Source organism: Gymnoscopelus braueri (genome assembly GCF_963280865.1).
Source record: "Gymnoscopelus braueri genome assembly, chromosome: 23".
In the NCBI taxonomy this organism is placed as follows: domain Eukaryota; kingdom Metazoa; phylum Chordata; class Actinopteri; order Myctophiformes; family Myctophidae; genus Gymnoscopelus; species Gymnoscopelus braueri.
In genome coordinates, this window is record NC_137625.1 from 40900600 (window position 1) to 40920378 (window position 19779).

A 19779-nucleotide genomic window follows, 5' to 3' on the forward strand; every position below is an offset into this window, starting at 1 on the left:
CCGATAAGTCACCCTGGTATTTAAAGTTGAGCTTAAACATAATTTTTTAACACTTTTAGACCACATCCTCAGTCATATGATTTATTCCTATAAAACAAGTGGGGATTCTCTTTTTGACATGTCAACAAAAACCCTTGACAGAAGTGGCTGCTGCGGAGTCAGAACGTGTGACCGTCCAGTTCTCACTGCGTCCACCTCCCGCCACATTTCTGAATGTTGAAATGGCATGGACTCATTAAATATATAAACAGATCGCTAGGGTGAGTCATCCCAACCTGGGGGACGTTCCTCTGGTACATAAGACTGTTTGACAGTGCAGGCGAGTGGAGCTGGGCTTTGTGTCACTGCTCAGCCGCATGTCCCTGGAGACACAGCGTCCTCTGATGTGTCGCTGGTAGGAGGTGGAGGGGAACTGACAAGTGAGATGACACAGCACTCTTGTCCCCTCTCTCTCTCTCTCTCTCTCTCTCTCTCACACACCGCACAGCAGCAGGAGTGGAGCGGTACACACTACATTGGTCTATCCTGGTATAGCCCACCACTAATTATTCCGGAGGCGGCTGTATCAGCAAGAAAGGACTGTGCCGCCCGCCGATGGAGTAAATTTTTCTCCCGAAAACCCTGCAACGTAAGGTGTTGTCTCGACTCCGTGCATTACATTACACTGGACTGAAAATAGCATCACCTTTTGGAGAATCTCTCGAGGGAATATGATGGGGGGGGTGTAGAGCAGTTGTTCTGAACCAAGGTTCAGGGTTTTTGTTCAGGGTTTTTGTTCTGAACCAAGGTTCAGAACCAAGGTTCAGAACAACTAATAATTGGCAAAACACTACAATTTTAATGATAATATAACATTACAAAAATATTTAAAAATATGAATAAATAAAAATGTCACGCCATTTCTTATTTAAAACCTTGAAAGGCGAGTTCTCTTTGTGATAGTGCTAAATGGGAACTTATAGTATACTACGTTAGTTCCATTGATCGAAGCCGGAACACAATCAATTGATCATAACATGCTCTGAAAATGCACGTGGCCCACCCATCTGACCACTTAACAGATTCAAGTACACAATTGCTCCTTTCTTGATTAACTTTGTGCGGTTTTAAAATGTTATGCTTTGTATGGGCATGTTAATGTGTGAACCTTTCAGTAATATTTTTAAAACATGCATCATTATCAGTCCTCGGGCATTAAGGCGATGCTATTTTAAATCTGATGGTGGTTATTTGCAGAAGACATTATTTTCACAAGGTCACAAGGGTGGGCCGCGAACGCTTTTGCGATTTTCAAGTGGGCCCTGATCTAAAAAAGGTTGAGAACCACTGAGGTACAGTGAATGCTAAGACAATCTGGAGATGTATTATTCAGCCACCGAGCCTACCAGGCTACAATGTCATCATTAGAGCCTGACTGATATATCGCTTTGGCCGATACATCAGCAATTATTTGACGGTGATCGGTATCGGCAATTATGCAGCCGATGTGTCCTGATTTCTAACAACTTTCAACTTGCCGTCCCCATTTTGGGTACGTAATTTTTGGCGAAAATGGTCCAACGTTTTCAAAATGTTTAAAATAGCAGATCTACAAGCTCACAGCGCATCATGTTGCGATGTGCTGTGAGCTTGTAGATGTGCAATTTCTTCTTCTTCTTTTTTTACAAATTTGGAATAGGGTTTAAGTGTTAAAATAAAATACATTCTAGTTCAACGGTCTTTTTTTTTAATTGTTTTTAAACTCAGGCGTTGATATTTCTTCTTGTTGGGGTCCATACATCCATCACTTTGTTCTTTTATCCTTTTCTTACCTCCAGTACACTGTACAATCCTCAGTGTTAATTTAACTCAAGAGTTACAAATGGATAAATTAACAGAGGATTTTACTGTTTATGTATAAAAAAGAGCATGTAACAGGAGTTACTGAGGAAGACGCAGAAAACAGACCCAGATGGAAACAGATGATCCGCTGTGGCAATCTCTGATGGGAATTATCCGAAAGAAGATGCAATTTAAAAAGAGCATGAATCCCACCTCCTGTTTCTCATTATGATGCATTAAAACGGAATTCTGTGATCTTTTTTTTACCGTCTTCCTTGTCATCCCTTGTTATTCACGTTCTCTTTTTACTCCCTTGTTTACTTGTGTGCTTCAAAGTCATTTCATGCTGCAGTGTGTCTCTTTACCGCCGTTATAGTCGCTCCTATTTTACTCACACACCTCCTTGTGTCGTCCGTAAGAATTCTATTTAGATAGCATCTGTCTAAACAACATGCTAGGTGTGATGTCTACCTGGTATCCTAGCTTCTAAACCACTTAAACCCCTCTAGTCTTAGAGAACTGGACTAGAGTTTCACAACTGTACTTTGACCACTTTTTACGTCTACACCAAATCTCTTCGCCACAAATAGGCAATCTAGGCCCGGACGGTTGGCGTAACCGCCTGGGCACCTAGGCTGATAATCCAGCCTGACAGCGTGTCTCGGGTTCGACTCCCGATCCCGACAACCTTTGCTTCATGCCACACTCCCCCATCTCTCTCCCCATTTCCTGTCAGCCTACTGTTCCTATCAATAAAGGCAGAAAAAGCCCAGAAGGAAAAAAGAAATAGGCAGTCTACAAGCTCACAATGATTGCAATGCGACGCATTGTGAGCTTGTAGATCTGCTATTTTTGGCTAATGTTCCCCCCAGAGTATGGACGCTGGGGTTCAAGTGGTTAAGAGCACAATTCAAGGTTCTTTATTGTTACGTCTTGTGTGCAGTTACATAAAAGTGATTTCTTTTTTCAGTTCCTGAGACATAGGATAAAATAAGACAGTGGTTAATAATAGTGTCTGGGTTTTATAAAAATTTAACCAATGAAAAGTATCAAGAAGATCTTGTTAAATAAATAACTACACTGGATCCATTTGAAACACAGTTTCTTTTTTACAATTTCATGAAAAGTAACGTTTTGGACATGCACGTTTTCTGGTGATGAAATGCTGCATGAATTGTAAATTCTCTCCCGCCAGTCGTTGTTCTGTCCACTGTGCTGCTCATCAGTGCTTGCCTTCATGTAACGCTGTGTGTGTTTGTTTTTATTATTTTATGTGTGTGTCTTCTTCACCTTGAAGATATCTCAAAGGTCCCACCGTGATCACTGACACATAAACAGACTATATATACTGAGCCCCCAGGTCCCCGCTGGCACACTACAGGTGTGTGCACGTGAGTGTGAATATCATTGTCTGCCCATGTGTGACCACAAATAAAACGACCCAAAAGAGCACAGGTGTGGAATAAAGGGCACCGTGAATGTGACCACACACACACGCGCACCATGTGTTCTGCTCAGGACTGTCACAATTATTGCATAATCGCCTGATTGCAATTATTTGAGATAATCACAATTGTTTTGCATAATCGTCAGAATAGTTTTGATGTTGAAAATTTTCAGATATTTTCTAAAATTACAAAAAACAATAGTGGAAATAGCAGATCTACAAGCTCACAATGCATTAAACAAATGTTGAGTATAAAATTATTAAATATGACCTATTTTGACAAATCTTGATTATTGGTATCAGTCAGTTCTTTGTATATTTAAGTTATTTGCTATATCTGCCCTGCACAGCTTTTGTTAATGAAGCCTAGAAGCCAAACAGAAATATAAATAACATTTACATGTTCAAAGCCAAAAACACAAATAAGCACAGAGCCGCCGGAGGAGGAGGAGGAGGACGCGACAAGTCACAAATAAATCGTTATTTTATGACAATTAATCATCACGTAAAATGTCATGATGGTGACAGCCCCACACGTGACTGAATATCATTCATGTCTGCCCAGGCGTGACACAAATACAATACACCTTTAAACGACCCCAAGGGCACAGGTGTGGAAAGCGTGAATGTGACCATGCGACGTGCTCCGCTGTAAACCTAGTGTTCATGGGGGGGGGGGAAGAAAGCCTTGTGTCTAATTCGTCCTGAGCTACTGCAGCGGGAAGCAATTTAAATTGGAGCTCACTGCTAGTCTTGGGTGATTAATTTAGCAGCCTGTGCTGATGCAAGAGACTTGCGCTGAATGAGGACTGGCATGGAGCTGACAGCTAAATAGCTCTGCTGGGCTAGTGTCCAAAAATATCAACAACAAAAAACCTTCTAGAGAACAATATGGTAAAGACTGATCGCTGAGTCATTCCTGAATCACCTCCTCACCTCCACTGTCAATGGCCATTACTGCTCTCTCTCCCTTTCTCAAATACACACACACAACAGTGTGCGTGTGTGTGTTTGCTTCGAGCCACTTTACTGAGAGCAGATGTTTTTGTAAAGCGCCGGTGAACGGTGTTGTATGGCTGTACCCAGAAGAAACATGATTAAACCTATAGATGTTCAACAACTGTACCTCCGGAGGGAAGGCTTGCATGCAGCCGAGCTGCTTCTACACTGGAAGGCCAACTAACTACTGTGTACTACTATACCAGCGGTTCTCAACCTTGTCTGGATCATTCAGGGGCCAGGGCCCACTTGAACATCTCGAGAAGCATTCAAGGCCCACCCATCTGACCACTTAACACGGCAGCCGAAAGTGGTCAGAAGGGTGGGCCGTGAGCATTTTCAGACCATGCTTATTCTAACCATCCATCAATCAATCGATTGTGTTCCCGGCTTGGGTAGACGGAACCAATGTAGCATAATTTAAGTGACTATTTATCGATATCACAATGAAAACTCATTTTTCAAGGTTTCAAAGAAAAAAATACCACACTTTTAACTATACCACACTTTCTTTTATTTATTTAATATTATATTATCATTAAAATCTTAGCGTTTTGCCAATCATTTGGGGGCCCCAGTTTGCAATATCCTTACGGCCCACCATTGGGCCCCGGCCCACAGGTTGAGAACCAGTGTATTAGACCATCATCGCACAACATCACCTCGCTAGATTTATCATCATGCAGAAAAGCATCTGTTTGTTTCTATCTCTGTCTCTGTCTCACACACACACACACAGCAAGTGACAACCTCACTGTTCGTTAATCTACTACGCAGTGGATCTGTTTGAAAGGCTCTATTCAGAGCAGGTCTTTGTTATCTTTTCTCCACTGTGAGAAATGTAGATTTGTGGAAAGAGAAGGGGGGAAAATCCAGCATCTTTGAAATGTCTTTCTCTCTGACTGGTGCAACGCACTGGGAGGAGCTGTCACAGTTAAGTGGTTGGTTGCTCAGGGTCTGACAGCACAGTGCATACAGCCATGCAGTGTGTGTGTGTGTGTGTGTGTGTGTGTGTGTGTGTGTGTGTGTGTGTGTGTGTGTGTACAAAACACAGGAATCAAGCCTTTAGTGAACAGACCTCACTAACAAGAAGACATGCTATGTGTGTGTGTGTGTGTGTGTGTGTGTGTGTGTGTGTGTGTGTGTGTGTGTGTGTGTGTGTGTGTGTGTGTTTTAGGCAGCACCATAAGCCCAGCAGTATGAGACAGGCAAAAAGTATCATTTGTGAATTTAATTGCAAAGGGGAAAAAAATGCAGCCATGAACTACCATCACTACACTATGACTTCATGATGCTATCACAGATCAACAATGGATTTACAACTCTTATTATCAGTCTCACAGACATAGCAATAACATACATGTATTAAATGTTTATCCATGTTGTCAAAGACAAGACTGTAGGGCAGGCTATATAAAAATAAACAAACAAATGCATTTACACTCCACTCAAGTTCGCAACATTAACTGCGTAGCCTATCGATTCACATCATATTTTACCATTAAATGCCATTCAGCTGAGAGACACGCCCTCCTCAGTCAGAGAACCGAACTACTCCCATTGAGCCCCGCTCTGATCGTGTTTACAAGCCCGTTACTTGCTGCACTTTCTGGGCTGTTTATCTACGACCCACTCGCCTAAAAACGCTGACCACGCCAATAATACATGTTAACTAAACTGCAGTGAAATGAAAGGAAAGTTCCAGCAACGCTGCGCAACAAGTAGCCTACTAAAAATAGTGTTGGAAACGGTTAACGTTTGACTTTGGACCAATGTCTGTCTGTCTGTCTGTCTGGGGTATCCTACGCACATACGGTACTTTATCCGAAACACTGCGACATGCTTTTGCAATTAGCATGGAAATATTCAGCTGCACACAGACTTTCTAAAGCAAACAACACATTACATAAGGACAGGACGGCGCAGAGCAGAGGGCGAGGCGCATGCACAACGAAACGTTGCCAAAGAAATCAATATATAAAGCGATAAACAGAAAAAGAAAATCAAGGCATGACGTCAGATTTAATTCGGCGCTCATTCATGGGTCCCTTCAACTTCCACCCAGCGGGCTATGAGTTAGATGTTAGGGATAAAATAACAACCAGTGATTGAAAATATACTTTTTACTTAAGTAATAAAGTATCTATACTGCAAATCCTCTGTTACAAAAGTCATGAATAAAAAATGTACTTGAGTAAAAGTACAAAAGTTTTGGTATCAAAATGTACTTAAAGTACCAAAAGCAGAAAGTACTCATTATGCAGAATGTCCCATTTCACAAGTCATCATGTCTAAAATGTATTTTAAAATATATTTTGAAAATAGCAGATCTACAAGCTCACATAGCCAAAGTTTAAATAGGGCTGAAGTGGTTAATACATGTTTTGTAATAATAATCAAAATCTACAAAGTAACTAGCAACTACAGTTTAGTGAAAAGTAGAATATTTGCCTCTGAGATGTAGTGGAGCAGAAATAAAAGCATTGAAATTTGGAAATACTCCAGTAAAGTAGGCTACAAATGCATCACAATTGTACTTAAGTACAGTACTAGCCCCTACGGAACCTCTCCCTCCGCTAAGTAGCTCCGAGATGAGGTCCCTCTTTAATTCCTGCCGGCTGCGGTACCCATTTTCGCACATTTTCCACTTTTACATGTTTCTTACCCCTTTCTGCACATCGTATCCAAAAAGCAAAGCAATTGCGCCACTCTCTCAGATGTTTTAAGTTCTAGCGGAACATAACAGCTTCCAACGTGTTGAAGAAAGTATTTAATTTGCATCGGATTTCATCCGGTTCCATAATATTTTGCATTAGAAGATGCAATTCAACATTTGACCAGTAGGGTAATCAGTAATGTTATCTCTACGGGCGCAACTCTTGCGCAATGTCTTAAAAACATGGAACCGGATGAAATCCGATGCAAATTAAATACTTTCTTCAACACGTTGGAAGCTGTTATGTTCCGCTAGAACTTAAAACATCTGAGAGAGTGGCGCAATTGCTTTGCTTTTTGGATACGATGTGCAGAAAGGGGTAAGAAACATGTAAAAGTGGAAAATGTGCGAAAATGGGTACCGCAGCCGGCAGGAATTAAAGAGGGACCTCATCTCGGAGCTACTTAGCGGAGGGAGAGGTTCCGTAGGGGCTAGTACAGTACTTGAGTAAATGTACTTAGTTACTTTACACCACTGCGAGCTTGTAGATCGGCTATTTTCGGCCACATCTGGGCTTTAAAAAACAGTTTCTTTGTAGCGGGACGCAGCGCAGCGCAGGGCAACATGTGGACCTGGAGGAACGGAGGAGGAGGAGGAGGAGAAACTTACTTGAAGGTGAGGATGCACAGCGGCCGGTAGGACTTGTGGCTCGTGTTGTCCGCCATCCGCTTGCCCCAGAAGTCGTCCTGGAAGACGGCTCGGAGGCTGGAGCCGGGGCGCACGTCCGGGTTGTTGCTGATCGCCCACACGTCGTCGTGGACCAGCTCGCCGTGCAGCGAGTTGCCGTAGCAGAGCGCGCACAGCGCGGCCAGCACGGCGAACCGGCCGGCGCGCAGGCGGCGCATGACGACCAGGATCGGGTCCAGCTGGACCTGCAGCCGCAGGAGCTGCTGGCGGTGGTGGCCCTTGGAGGTGGTGGTGACGGTCGTCTTGTCGCGTCCTCCTCCTCCGGCGGCTCCGTGCTGCTGGTGGTGTTGGTGGTGGTGCGCTGTCATGTCGCCGCCGGCCTGATCGCTTCTTGCTGCTGCTGGTCGACGATGTTGGGGACTATGGGGAGAAGAACGCACGGCGGCGCGTCGGAGCCCATGTCCATTTCCTATGGGGTATTAATACTGACTGTCTGCCCCGGCCCACCTAACTGCAGCAGCGGGACTGACTGGCTGTTCGTGTGTGTGTGTGTGTGTGTGTGTGTGTGTATGTGTGTACGTACTGCTGATTCTGGACAGCAAAGCGAGCAACTAGTGTTGCCATGTTTTGTGAGAGAAATAAGTAACCAGGTCCAGGAAAACAAGCCCAAAAGAAGCAAATATAGGCCACATGAGCAACCTTTAAACCTATGCATCGGCTTTTTTTTTAAAACGCCAATCTACAAGCTCACAGTAGATCTGCTATTTTCAAAAACTCTTGCAATACAATGTGGTATATTTGGAATGTTTGAATCGTTCTGATAACACAAATGGAAACAAGCCATAGGCTTTCTTGGGTTTAAAATCTTTTTAGCAGACCTTGTTGTATTGAACTGTACTTTCCTGTACTTTTTTTTGCAAACTGCTAAATAAAGTATTCAATCAATCAATTAATCAATGCTCCCTGGCACAAAACATTTTCATGAAAATATTTGAGAACCACTGGTTAAAATAATAATTACAAAATTTGGAAGCAAGCCAAAATAAGCAAGTACACTTTAGATTAACAAGCCCAAAAAACCGCAACCCGCAACTACCATTATTTACAAGCAACTTCACAGAAAAGGAAGCCCAAAGTCGCTTATAATAAGCCGACATGGCAACACTGCAAGCAACCGCCTTCTGACGCATGCGCAGGAGACGGTCTTTCTCTCTCTTTGGCTTGCCAGATTCATCAGCACCAGTGGTGGAAACTTTAAGTACATTTACTCACACAGTTTTTGAGGTACTTTTTCTTTACTTGAGTATTAATAGTCGCTAGACATGCTACTTTATAGGTTACTACTACAACACTACATCTCAGAGGCAAATATTGTACTTTTTACTCCACTACAATTATTTGAGCTATTTAGTCACAAGTTATGTTGCAGATTTATATTATTAATACATAATCAGATTATTACATTATCATCTTATTTATCATAGGACAATAATTATAGTCCAATAACATGATACATAATTCTGAAATGGACATTTTGCATAATGAGTCCTTCTACTTTTGGCACTTTAAGTAGGCTATATCATCTTGAATACAGGACTTTTAACAGAGTACAATTTTTCTACTATAAAGTACTACTAATAAAAATGAATAAATAAAGTATAGGTCTATTAGGCTACTTCTTTCACCACTGCTGATGGCTGCCTCCCTCTCTCTCCCCGTGCAAGAGAGAGAGAGAGAGAGAAATTCATCAGCACCCACCTACACCAGAGAAATCAATAGCGCTCAACCGATGATTGCAACGGCAGAGATGTGACCTTTCTCTGCAGACAAGGCCATAATAAACTAATGATGCTCTGCTAAGCGTCCGGGATGCACGCGATAATAGAGTGACAAGCACTGTCTGGGACACGGACACACTTTAAGTCATGATCATCATCATCACGGTTAGGGAGGCAGGCAGGCAATGAAGAAACTGAACTTGGATATCGTCGCTGTGTCGGGTGGAAACCTTATGCGTCCAAAACTGCTGATCAATACAAAATAGCTGATCTACAAGTTGTAGATCTGCAATTATTTGCTACTTTTGTGTGCTGCTGACGAAGTAGAGCATTCATTTACGAAAGAAACTTTAAAAAATGTTTTAACATTTTAATGTTAAAATTAAAATGTGTAGATACAAGGTTTCTGCCTGACAGCAATGATATTCTGTGGCAGTCTCCCCGGATGACGCGTTGTAAAAACCTGGTTCTCAGGGGTCCGGGGACCCACAGGGGTCCTTGAGCGGGTTCCAGGAGGTCCACGGTTACATCATTGATAGTTATTAGGAACCAAATGGACCCTTAAGTGTCTGTAACTCAGAGAGTATACATTTGGAATCAAATGGACCGTTACGGGTCCATTTGTAACCCCAGCATCCATATTCTGGGGTTAGCCAAAAATAGCCGATCTACAAGCTCACTACATGTTGCAACGGTCGTCTATTTTTGACAGAGATTTTGTGTAGACGAAAACAACTGGTCCAAGTACAGAACATTACATTACAGTCATTTAGCAGGCGCTTTTATCCAAAGCGACTTACAATAAGTGCATTCAACATAGGTAGGCAAGAAAACGACTAATCACCGGAAGTCTTAAGTGCATTCTCTTCTAAAACAAGCAAAGAGTATACCTAGCGCTAAGGTAAAAGTGCAATATATCAGCTACCTACTTTCTTAAACAGATGAGACAAAATCAAATGAGCAAGAGCTAAAAAAACTATAAGTGTATCAAAATAAACAAGATCCAAAACAAGAGCTCGTACAAATAATTGACAACAAGTATGCAAGGCTAAGTGAAAGGGTCAGGCTAGTGTTTCCTGAAGAGGTGGGTTTTCAGCCTGTGGCGAAAGATGGGCAGTGACTCTGCTGTCCTGACGTCAGTGGGGAGTTAATACAAATACAAACTAATACTAATACAATTGATTGGGCTAGCCTGCTTAACTGCTCAACAGCTTTAAGCCTACTGCTTCAAACACACTATAATACAAATACAACTAATACAAACTAACAACAGCCTACTGCTTAAACTAAAGCACTAATATACTTTAGCACTCCAAGTACAACTAATAGCAACCTAGATAAGAAAATCCTATACTTACACTACACCAGATGAGTTCAGTAGCTCTGGTCTCTACAGAGTTTGAAAGCACACTGGTCCAACACAGGTCCAGCTTACTAAGTCTATATGGTTTAAGTGGTTACAGTAAGTGAGCACTCAGGATGAGTGTAACACTATTTATAGGCCTAATAGGTCAGCAGCACAGACCTGTATTACACAGGCCTTGTGTGCACATATTTAAGGATATAAAAATCAACCACCAATCTATCAGATGCATAAGCAGTGGTGGAAATATTTGCCCGTGAGAAGTAGTGGAGTAGAAGTAAAAGTAGAGAAAAATGGAAATACTCCAGTAAAGTGAAAGTACCTCAACATTGAGTAAATGTACTTAGTTACTTTACACCACTGCCTATAGGTCAGCACAGACGTGTATTACACAGGCTGTGTGTGAGCACATAATATTCAAGGATATAAAAGTCTATCAGATGCATAAGTAAGGACAGGGAACATTATATGTCAACAGGTTGGGGTCAAGGTCACCGACTGGAACGTGCAAGATGTCGCTCAAGGCGTTAAGAGGTGAGCTCAGCTTTTACTATCCAGAACACACACACACACCTTCAAAGGGTGGGCTTAATAATTCATATGAGGGTACATGGTTGGCTGATTCCGAGCCTCCATCAGTTCCAGGTGAGTGAGGAACAGATGGTGTTTGTTTGTTGTGTGTGTGTGCATGCATGTCACGTGATAGCCGACAAGAACAGAGGGACCCTCCAACTGCCAAAAGCATGTCAGGTTTTTAATTTGTAATGGAGAAGTTAATGCATTAAACTTTTATTTTATTTTACTTGGTGGACTCTCTCCACTCTCATCGAGAAATTGGACAATCAGAACATGCTATATTTGTAGCAACTGTTAATTAAAATGCTTCTTTTTTTATTCCCACTATTGAGTTCCAACCAGGGACTATTCAATAATACCCCAAAACAAAAGCCTAATTTATGCTTCATCGTTTGACAGTGTCAAAATTAACAGATTTTCAAACACACACACACACACACACACACACACACACACACACACACACACACACACACACACACACACACACACACACACACACACACACACACAACTTCAATACAGAGCAAAGAGGGTTAAAAACAGGGGAGAACACAGGGAGAGCAAGACTGGTTGTACGTCCAACTGCCTAGGGTAGACAGTATCAGACAATTATAGCGAGAACATCTGGTGTCCCCCTTGTGGACACGGAAACTCATTGCCATTCATGTCCTGTTGTAGCTGGCTTGCCACTGACCTTTTCTGTCTCATTGATGCTCAGTCCAATAAGCCTCGTGGTTTGAGTTTGAGGCAACGAAAGCACAAAATCCCTGGTGCACTTCTAGATAGTCTGGAGGAATACAAAATAGAATAAAAAAAAGTTTAAACAATTTCAACAAGCTGATTGAGGACATTTGTGGAAGCTAGCCCGTGGTGGTGGTCTCGCTCCCCAACCAGTCATGTCTATCATTTACCACTCTGGAACCAAATTCCCTTCAGCACCAAGTTAAATTAGATTCCTCTGTTCCCTTGTTGTGTGTGTGTGTGTGTGTGTGTGTGTGTGTGTGTGTGTGTGTGTGTGTGTGTGTGTGTGTGTGTGTGTGTGTGTGTGTGTGTGTGTGTGTGTGTGTGTGTGTGTGTGTGTGTGTGTGTGTGTGTGTGTGGGTGTGTGTGTGTGTGTGTGTGTGCGCGTGGGGGGAGACAGGGACCTGGACAGAAGTTGACAGTGACTCCTTGTGGCGGCACATGAATGGCACCTGAGCAGCACAAGCTTGACAGGCTGCCAGCCCGCCTAGACTGGTGCCTGTAGAAGACATTGTTATGCTCTGCTCTACCATGCGTGCGCACGCACGCACATACACACCCACTTACTATACTTCTGAGGACATCAACATGTGTCCTTTTGTTTGTACATTTTAGGACAGCATTGAAAATAGCTGAAAATAGCCAGTGTGTGTGACATCGCCGCACAACTAAGTATATATCAGGCATAACTCCAACAATAACACATCTTTTCCTATTTGTAAGCCTATAGTCACTTGTGGGGACATATGGACCTCTAGAGTACAACACACACACACACACACACACACACACACACACACACACACACACACACACACACACACACACACACACACACACACACACACACACACACTTCAATTCAAAGGGCTTTATTGGCATGAGAAAACATGCGTTAACATTGCCAAAGTAAAAGTGGAACAATACAATCACACTCTCACACACATCATGCACCCGACAGCAACGATGTCCAAGTTCAGTTTTTTCCTTGCCTCCCTAACCGTGATGATTTTTCTTTCTTTTTTTGCAGCCTATCCATATTCATGAAAGCACACACAAAGAGAGACAGTGCCGAGACACACAGACACACTCATTAACAAACTTGCACACGCATGAAAACACACACACACACACACACACACACACACACACACACACACACACACACACACACACACACACACACACACACACACACACACACACACACACACACACACACACACACCTCATTAGCAGGGCCTCTAATTGCCAGGGTAGTGGGTTGACAGTGACACCTCGCGCGGGGGGGGGGGGCGGCAGGGCAGTGCTCTGGATCACTGGGAGGCATGTTAACATCCCAGCAGGACATGCTGCCTTCACCCTGTACCCACACAAACACCCCCTATGACCCCAGTTATAGCAGGAAGGATAGAGTGTGTGTGTGTGTGTGTGTGTGTGTGTGTGTGTGTGTGTGTGTGTGTGTGTGTGTGTGTGTGTGTGTGTGTGTGTGTGTGTGTGTGTGTGTGTGTGTGTGTGTGTGTGTGTGCAGAATGGAGAGATGTGGGAAGTTGGAGGGTGAATGGGGAAAGCATTTCTCCAGGGAAAATCTAATATGAGAGAGAGAGAGGCTAATTTCAAGGACCCCCAGTTTGATATGCATTAGGCCACAGACCCCCGTTTGATAACAGTTCTTATCTCTGGGACCCCAATCTGAAAAATCTTCAGTGCATTTATGCACTCAAGAGTGTACAAATGGAACCAATTGGACCCTTGAGGGTCCATTTGGTTCTGTTCGTACACTAGCAGAGTCACAAGCCCGTAAGTCCTCAAGGACCCCTGGGGGTCCACAACCCCACGTTGAGAACCAGTGGTCTCTATCTATACCACATCTCTACTTCACTACGTCACTGAAGATATTCTGGTCTTGGTCATAACGATGACATTTAAATGAAGGCTTGAAGCAGCAACCTTGTCGCCGTCTCCGCGGCCACGGCCTTTCTTTTCAAACCTTTACCTTCCCTCCTCATTATCATCACACCACCATGATCATCATGACCCCGATGACGCCAGCTTTGGGCCTGTTCTCGAGCCTCGGATCAAGGTCGCCATCTCAGCTACCATCCGCTACCCGTGCGACCGGCACATAGAAACACCTGTTCTCGGGGGGAGGGAGCTTGGGGGGGTGGTGGGGGGGGGAAGGGGGAGAGCGCTTGTCCTTAATCAAGGTCTCCGTGTAATCACACCCACTGTAATCACTACATCAGCTACTCAACACTCTGGTGTGACTCTCACCAGGGACCTGCTGGGAGAGAGAGTGGGGGGGAAAATTAAACATCTTCTCTCTCATTCAGTTTCTCCCCCTGCCCTTCCTCTGTTTCCCTGCACCGACCCACCCTCCCCATCCCTCTTTCTCTCCTCTCCGTGTCCATAGGAACAGCTCAGTCAATGGACCGTTCACCGTTAAGTCATTTGAAATATGAGCCCCCACTCTCTCCCAGAAGCTGCGTTTCTGTTTGTTTAAAGGGCGTACTCTCGCCGAGAGCTCTGAACATTCTGCCAGCTAATTACCCTCTAAACAAAGAAACCCCTCCAGTGCACAATATTAATCAACAGAGTACACGGCGAGTCCAAATAACAGTTTCATGTTCTCGAAGTAGGCGCGCCGGGCCTGGCGTCCTCCACAGTAGCATTTGATTGCGTTATTACAGCCGGGGCCGGATGATTGCTGTTCAAACAAGGCAACGATTCCCGTCATGGACGTGGCCTGCTGACCCGAGTGCACACTGCACGCTCGAATCTCGCAAGTAGTGCTTGAGAGCGAATTGGCCATTAGTGGATAAGGGTGATTAGCTCTGAAGAGCATAGGGACACTTAGGAGACCGCCTCAAGGATGTAACACAAGGGACATGGTGGCATGAGAGGCAGGGGGATGGAGCAGGTGGGACATTTAACATGCAGTCTGACAGCACAATTAACAACGCTAATGTAATTAGCTGCCATGGCGAGGCAGGCTGCGGCTAAGAGGTTCATTATGTCTTGGAAATTATAAATGCTGCCGGTGTGAGGCAGGAGGTCATCCTCAACGTCAGGATCACGGCAGCGTTTAGAACTCAGGGGCTCTACCAGACACACAGGCATGAATGTATGACACATGCACGCGTCACACAGGCGCGCGCCAACACACACACACACACACACACACACACACACACACACACACACACAGGAAGAGCTGCATCAATGTCCAGCAAAAACTCGGCCGAGTAGTCAGTAGTGCTTCACATCAGGGAAGCTGTGTGTGTGTGTGTGTGTGTGTGTGTGTGTGTGTGTGTGTGTGTGTGTGTGTGTGTGTGTGTGTGTGTGTGTGTGTGTGTGTGTGTGTGTGTGCGCGCACACGCGCACTTTTAGGCCACTATAGTTGCGAGGGCCAGATGTCCCAACAAGTATAGCAGAATTGGAGAATTAGACATTGTGAGGACCATTTTCCTGGTCCTCACAAGAGAAGTGGTCGTTTTATGGTAAAAAACAAAACAAAAAACGTTTGAGATAGGTTTACAATAGGAATAGATTCAGGTTGGTGTTAGGGTTTGGATTAGCAATTTAGAGGTTGGGTTTAGTGATTAGAGTTATACCTGATTCATACTTAGTTGTGAGCTGGTGTTGTGCACCGGAAAAGCTCACATGTCGCAAGCTTGTAGATCTGCTATTTTCTGGCTATTGTCGATTCAGTCCTAAAAGGTTTTTATCTAGTAGAGTAATACAAACGTGTCATGTGGATGTGTGTGTATGTATGTGTGTGTGTGTGAGAGAGAGAGAGAGAGAGAGTGAACCCTTCTGGATGGAAATAGGCCTAAGTAAGTGTGTGTGTGTGTGTGTGTGTGTGTGTGTGTGTGTGTGTGTGTGTGTGTGTGTGTGTGTGTGTGTGTGTGTGTGTGTGTGTGTGTGTGTGTGGCGCAGTCACTGGAGGAGAAGAAAGTGCATAGCAACACTGTTAAAAAGTAAACACTACACATGATCAAAGGGGAAATTTGATCACCTTTTTATCTTATCTGTGCTAATGGAGAGATAGACCTTGTACTGTACCATACCAGGTGGGCGGGTACTTCCATTAGATTTTCTTTTTGTCATGTTTACATAATATTCAAAGGAAGTAAAATTGCATGTTCAAAAGGAGGAGAAAAAAAATACAAAATCTTTCCACAAAAATGCATCCATCCATGTACAGTATGTGGGTCACTGCCTCTCACACACACACACACACACACACACACACACACACACACACACACACACACACACACACACACACACACACACACACACACACACACACACACACAGCTTAGTGAAGAGAGCTTTCTGCTTGAGGGAATAGGCACGTGGTGGTGTCACAGTACACCAGCACATCGCTTAAACTGTCATTGTAAAAGCTTGTCATCCGTCAGAGGAACTCTCTGAGCCTTCCACCATCCTCATCATTCAAGGGCTGAATGGGTAGAGAGGCCACCTGGGAAGCTGAATGTTCCAGGTTCGATTCCTGGCCCCGAAAATGTGTCGAGGGGTCCCTGAGCAAGACACTTAACCCCTAACTGCTCCCTCCCCTGCGCTCACTTCAGAAGCAGCTTGGTGAAGCTGAAAACGGAATTTCCCCGGCCCCATGGGATTAAATAGGTCTAATTATCTGTCTCGCTCTGAAACTAACTTTAGGCTAATTCTACCTCTGTGGACTTCTTCTCTTTTCTTGCCTCGCCAACCAGTTGCATTTCTTTACTCTGTTTTTATGCATTATTATTCTTTCCCCAGCAATATCCAGGGCCCAAGGGTTCAAAACCTTTAACCCATATCTGAATGGATCAGATTCAGAAAACATGACTGGGATCACTTTGATATCTGATCTGTGATCATAGAATCATCATCTCAGCAAACATTATGTCAATAAGAGAAATAAGTATATCTTTAACGCAAGCCAGGCTGGATAACATCATTAACATGCATCCTTGCAGAGAGGTTACAGCCAGCCCGGACCAGCTAAACGTGACAGAGCTGGCATCACGCATTAATCCGACTTTGCGAGACATATCACCTACTGTTAAGTGGCTGTGTCTGGAGAGCCAGAGAATGAGGCCGCAAATCTCCCCAAGTGCGTCCAGTGAACGTGTCTCACATCCTAACTATTTTTTATTTATTTTTACTTTCTCCTCTTTGCCCTCCAACTGTCTTTTAACTTTTCACCACCATCTCTGGATCCTCTCTCCTCTCCCCAACTGGTGCAGTGCTGCTCATTACTGCACTGCTGCTGTTTGTTACCAGTGTTGCCAGGTCCGCTTATTATAAGCGATTTTGGGCTCGTTTTCCAGATCCCCATCCCGCCTCAACATGATTATGCATGCACTTCATATGATTATGCATGCACTTCATGGTATCACAACACCTCCAAGGCCTTAAAAACAAGGCTCCAAACATCCCAAAACAAACTTGTAAGGCTACTTCTTGGCCTCAATCACAAAACCCATCTAACCCCTGCTCATTTTGCTAGGATTGGATGGCTTAGGGTTGAGGACAGAGTACAGCAACTTGCTATGGGCCTGGTGTTCAAGATACACCACAACATTGGGATCCCCCTGTATTTGTCAAAATGAAGTCCATGATCATAACACCAGAGGCAGCTCCACAAATCATGTTCAACCCAGATTTGGCTCAACTAAGGGAATGAACTCGTTCTCATGCTATTCATCAAAAATGTGGAATGCCCTACCAAAAGGAGTAAAGGAGTGTAAAACCCTACTCACTTTCAAAACTGCCCTACAGATACACCTTCAGGAGGCTGCAATTCGAAAATGCCCCCTGTCTAAGTCTTAACCTACCCCCCCTACCCCCCCCTCTTTCATTTTCCTCTTTTGTACATATATTTTTTCTCTCTTCATACCAGTAACCTGAAAGCTGATTGTATGACATTCTGTATAGTAGTGTGTATATCTGTCTGTTTCTTATATGTCATCATGATTTGTGTGCATGGGGTTCTCATCTTAAACAAGCTGCGTGCTTAACTGAGTCTTCCAGTTTAGTAGACCTTGTATTGTGAATTTTGTACTTCCATGTAGGCTACTGTGATTCTCATGTCTTACTAAATAAAAGTACATCAATCAATCAATTCCTGTAAAGTAGCGTTTCTTTTCTAAAGTGTGGTTGCTTATTTGGGCTCGTTTCCTAATGTTGTTAAACCAGTGGTTCTTAAACATTTTCATGTGCTCATGTGGCCTATAGTCACTTCTTTTGGGCTTGTTTTCATAGACTTCGTTGCTTATTTCTCTCGCAAAATCTGGCAACAGTGTTCGTTACTGAGCTGCTAGTCCTTACTGTACTGCTGCTATTCCTTACTGTACTGCTGTTCGTTAATGTGCTGCTTGTTACTGCACTGTTTGTTACTGTACTGCCGCAGCATTCTCGCCTGGCCTAGAAACGTCTGCCAAAATGCTCCAGCAGACAGTGTTGCTCACATGCACGACAGAGGATTACAAAGCTCAGATACACAGAGGGGAAGTTGAGCCTAATTTATACTTTGCCATACGACCCCGTCACTCGCCAAAAATAACTAATAATCTAATCAATCAGCACGAGACATGGTCATAAGAAAAGTATAAAATATATCAAATAGTGAGCGGAGTGAATATTCCCTGTCATGCTTCATTATTAGCGAGTCAGACCGGCTAATATAAGGAGACTGAATTTACCCTGTGGGTATGTCTGGCTGGGGTTGAGAGCCGAGTTCTCCAGCACTCGGCTGCTCCTTACCGATGTGGATAGACAGACAGACAGACAGACAGAACCGAGTACGCTACAACACACATAACCTGCAACGAAACACACAGGGAATACTAAACTCAGAAGAGAGAGAGGGAGAGATTGAACGGAAAACGAAAAAGACAGAGTGCCCAGGATTTAAAGAGAGGCTGACGTAATGCACTAAAGTGAACCCAGGCGTTACGCGCCCCATCCCGCCTCAACAGCCTTCCTGAACGCACCTTGTCTAGCTATTTATTATGAATCCCCTCTTTGACAAAACCATTAACCACTTTCAACCCTGGCGTCCCCTATTTTGGGCTTGTCATTATAGGCAGAACTTTTTTCTAAAACGTTTAGAAGAAATGTCAAAATTAGAAGAAATGTAAGAAATAGCAGGTCTACAAGCTCACAATGTGATGCGTTATGAGCTTGTACATTGGGCTATTTTAGAATATCTTTTGAATAGGGCTCAAGTGATTAAGTAAAAACGCTGAGGTGAATACAACCTTTAAAAACATCGCCTTAAAGATTGTGCCTTTAATCTAGCAAAAAGCCCAATTGGCACAGAGTTTTCCAGACCTCATTGGTGGACTATTATGAATTATTGGCACAGTTTACACAATGTGACACCGGGGACAGCGGCTATAAAAAAGGGGCCCACACCTGTCTTCTCTGACGTATCCCATAATACTAGAAGACCTACATACAGAGGCCGACTCGTCCAACCAGACTAGCTGAGAGAGAAAGGCGATGGGGACCATGGATGGATTACCAGTGTTCTGGAATAACTCTCTCACTCTTTTTTTACAGTCTAGACAGAGCTACGGCGCTCCCTGAGAAGAGAGGAAGGGAGGAGGAAAGGGAAGGAGAAATGTAAGACGGGAGAAGGAGGGGAAGGTGTGTGTGTGCATCGGAATAAGAAGCGAAACAACCCAGAAAGATG

General features: G+C 43.8%; 1 protein-coding gene across 2 annotated transcripts in view; it reads right to left on the bottom strand.

Annotated features, from left to right (window-relative positions):
- The window catches only part of tmtc1 (transmembrane O-mannosyltransferase targeting cadherins 1), a 92431-nt gene extending 84265 nt beyond the window's left edge, over window positions 1–8166 (bottom strand). For both annotated transcript variants that reach the window (XM_080421362.1, XM_080421361.1), the window contains exon 1: window positions 7593–8166. In XM_080421362.1, coding sequence (XP_080277488.1) covers window positions 7593–7978 — 386 coding nt within the window. In that variant the 5' untranslated portion in view covers window positions 7979–8166. The remainder of the gene's footprint in view (window positions 1–7592) is intronic.
- Between the last annotated feature and the right edge of the window lie 11613 nt (window positions 8167–19779).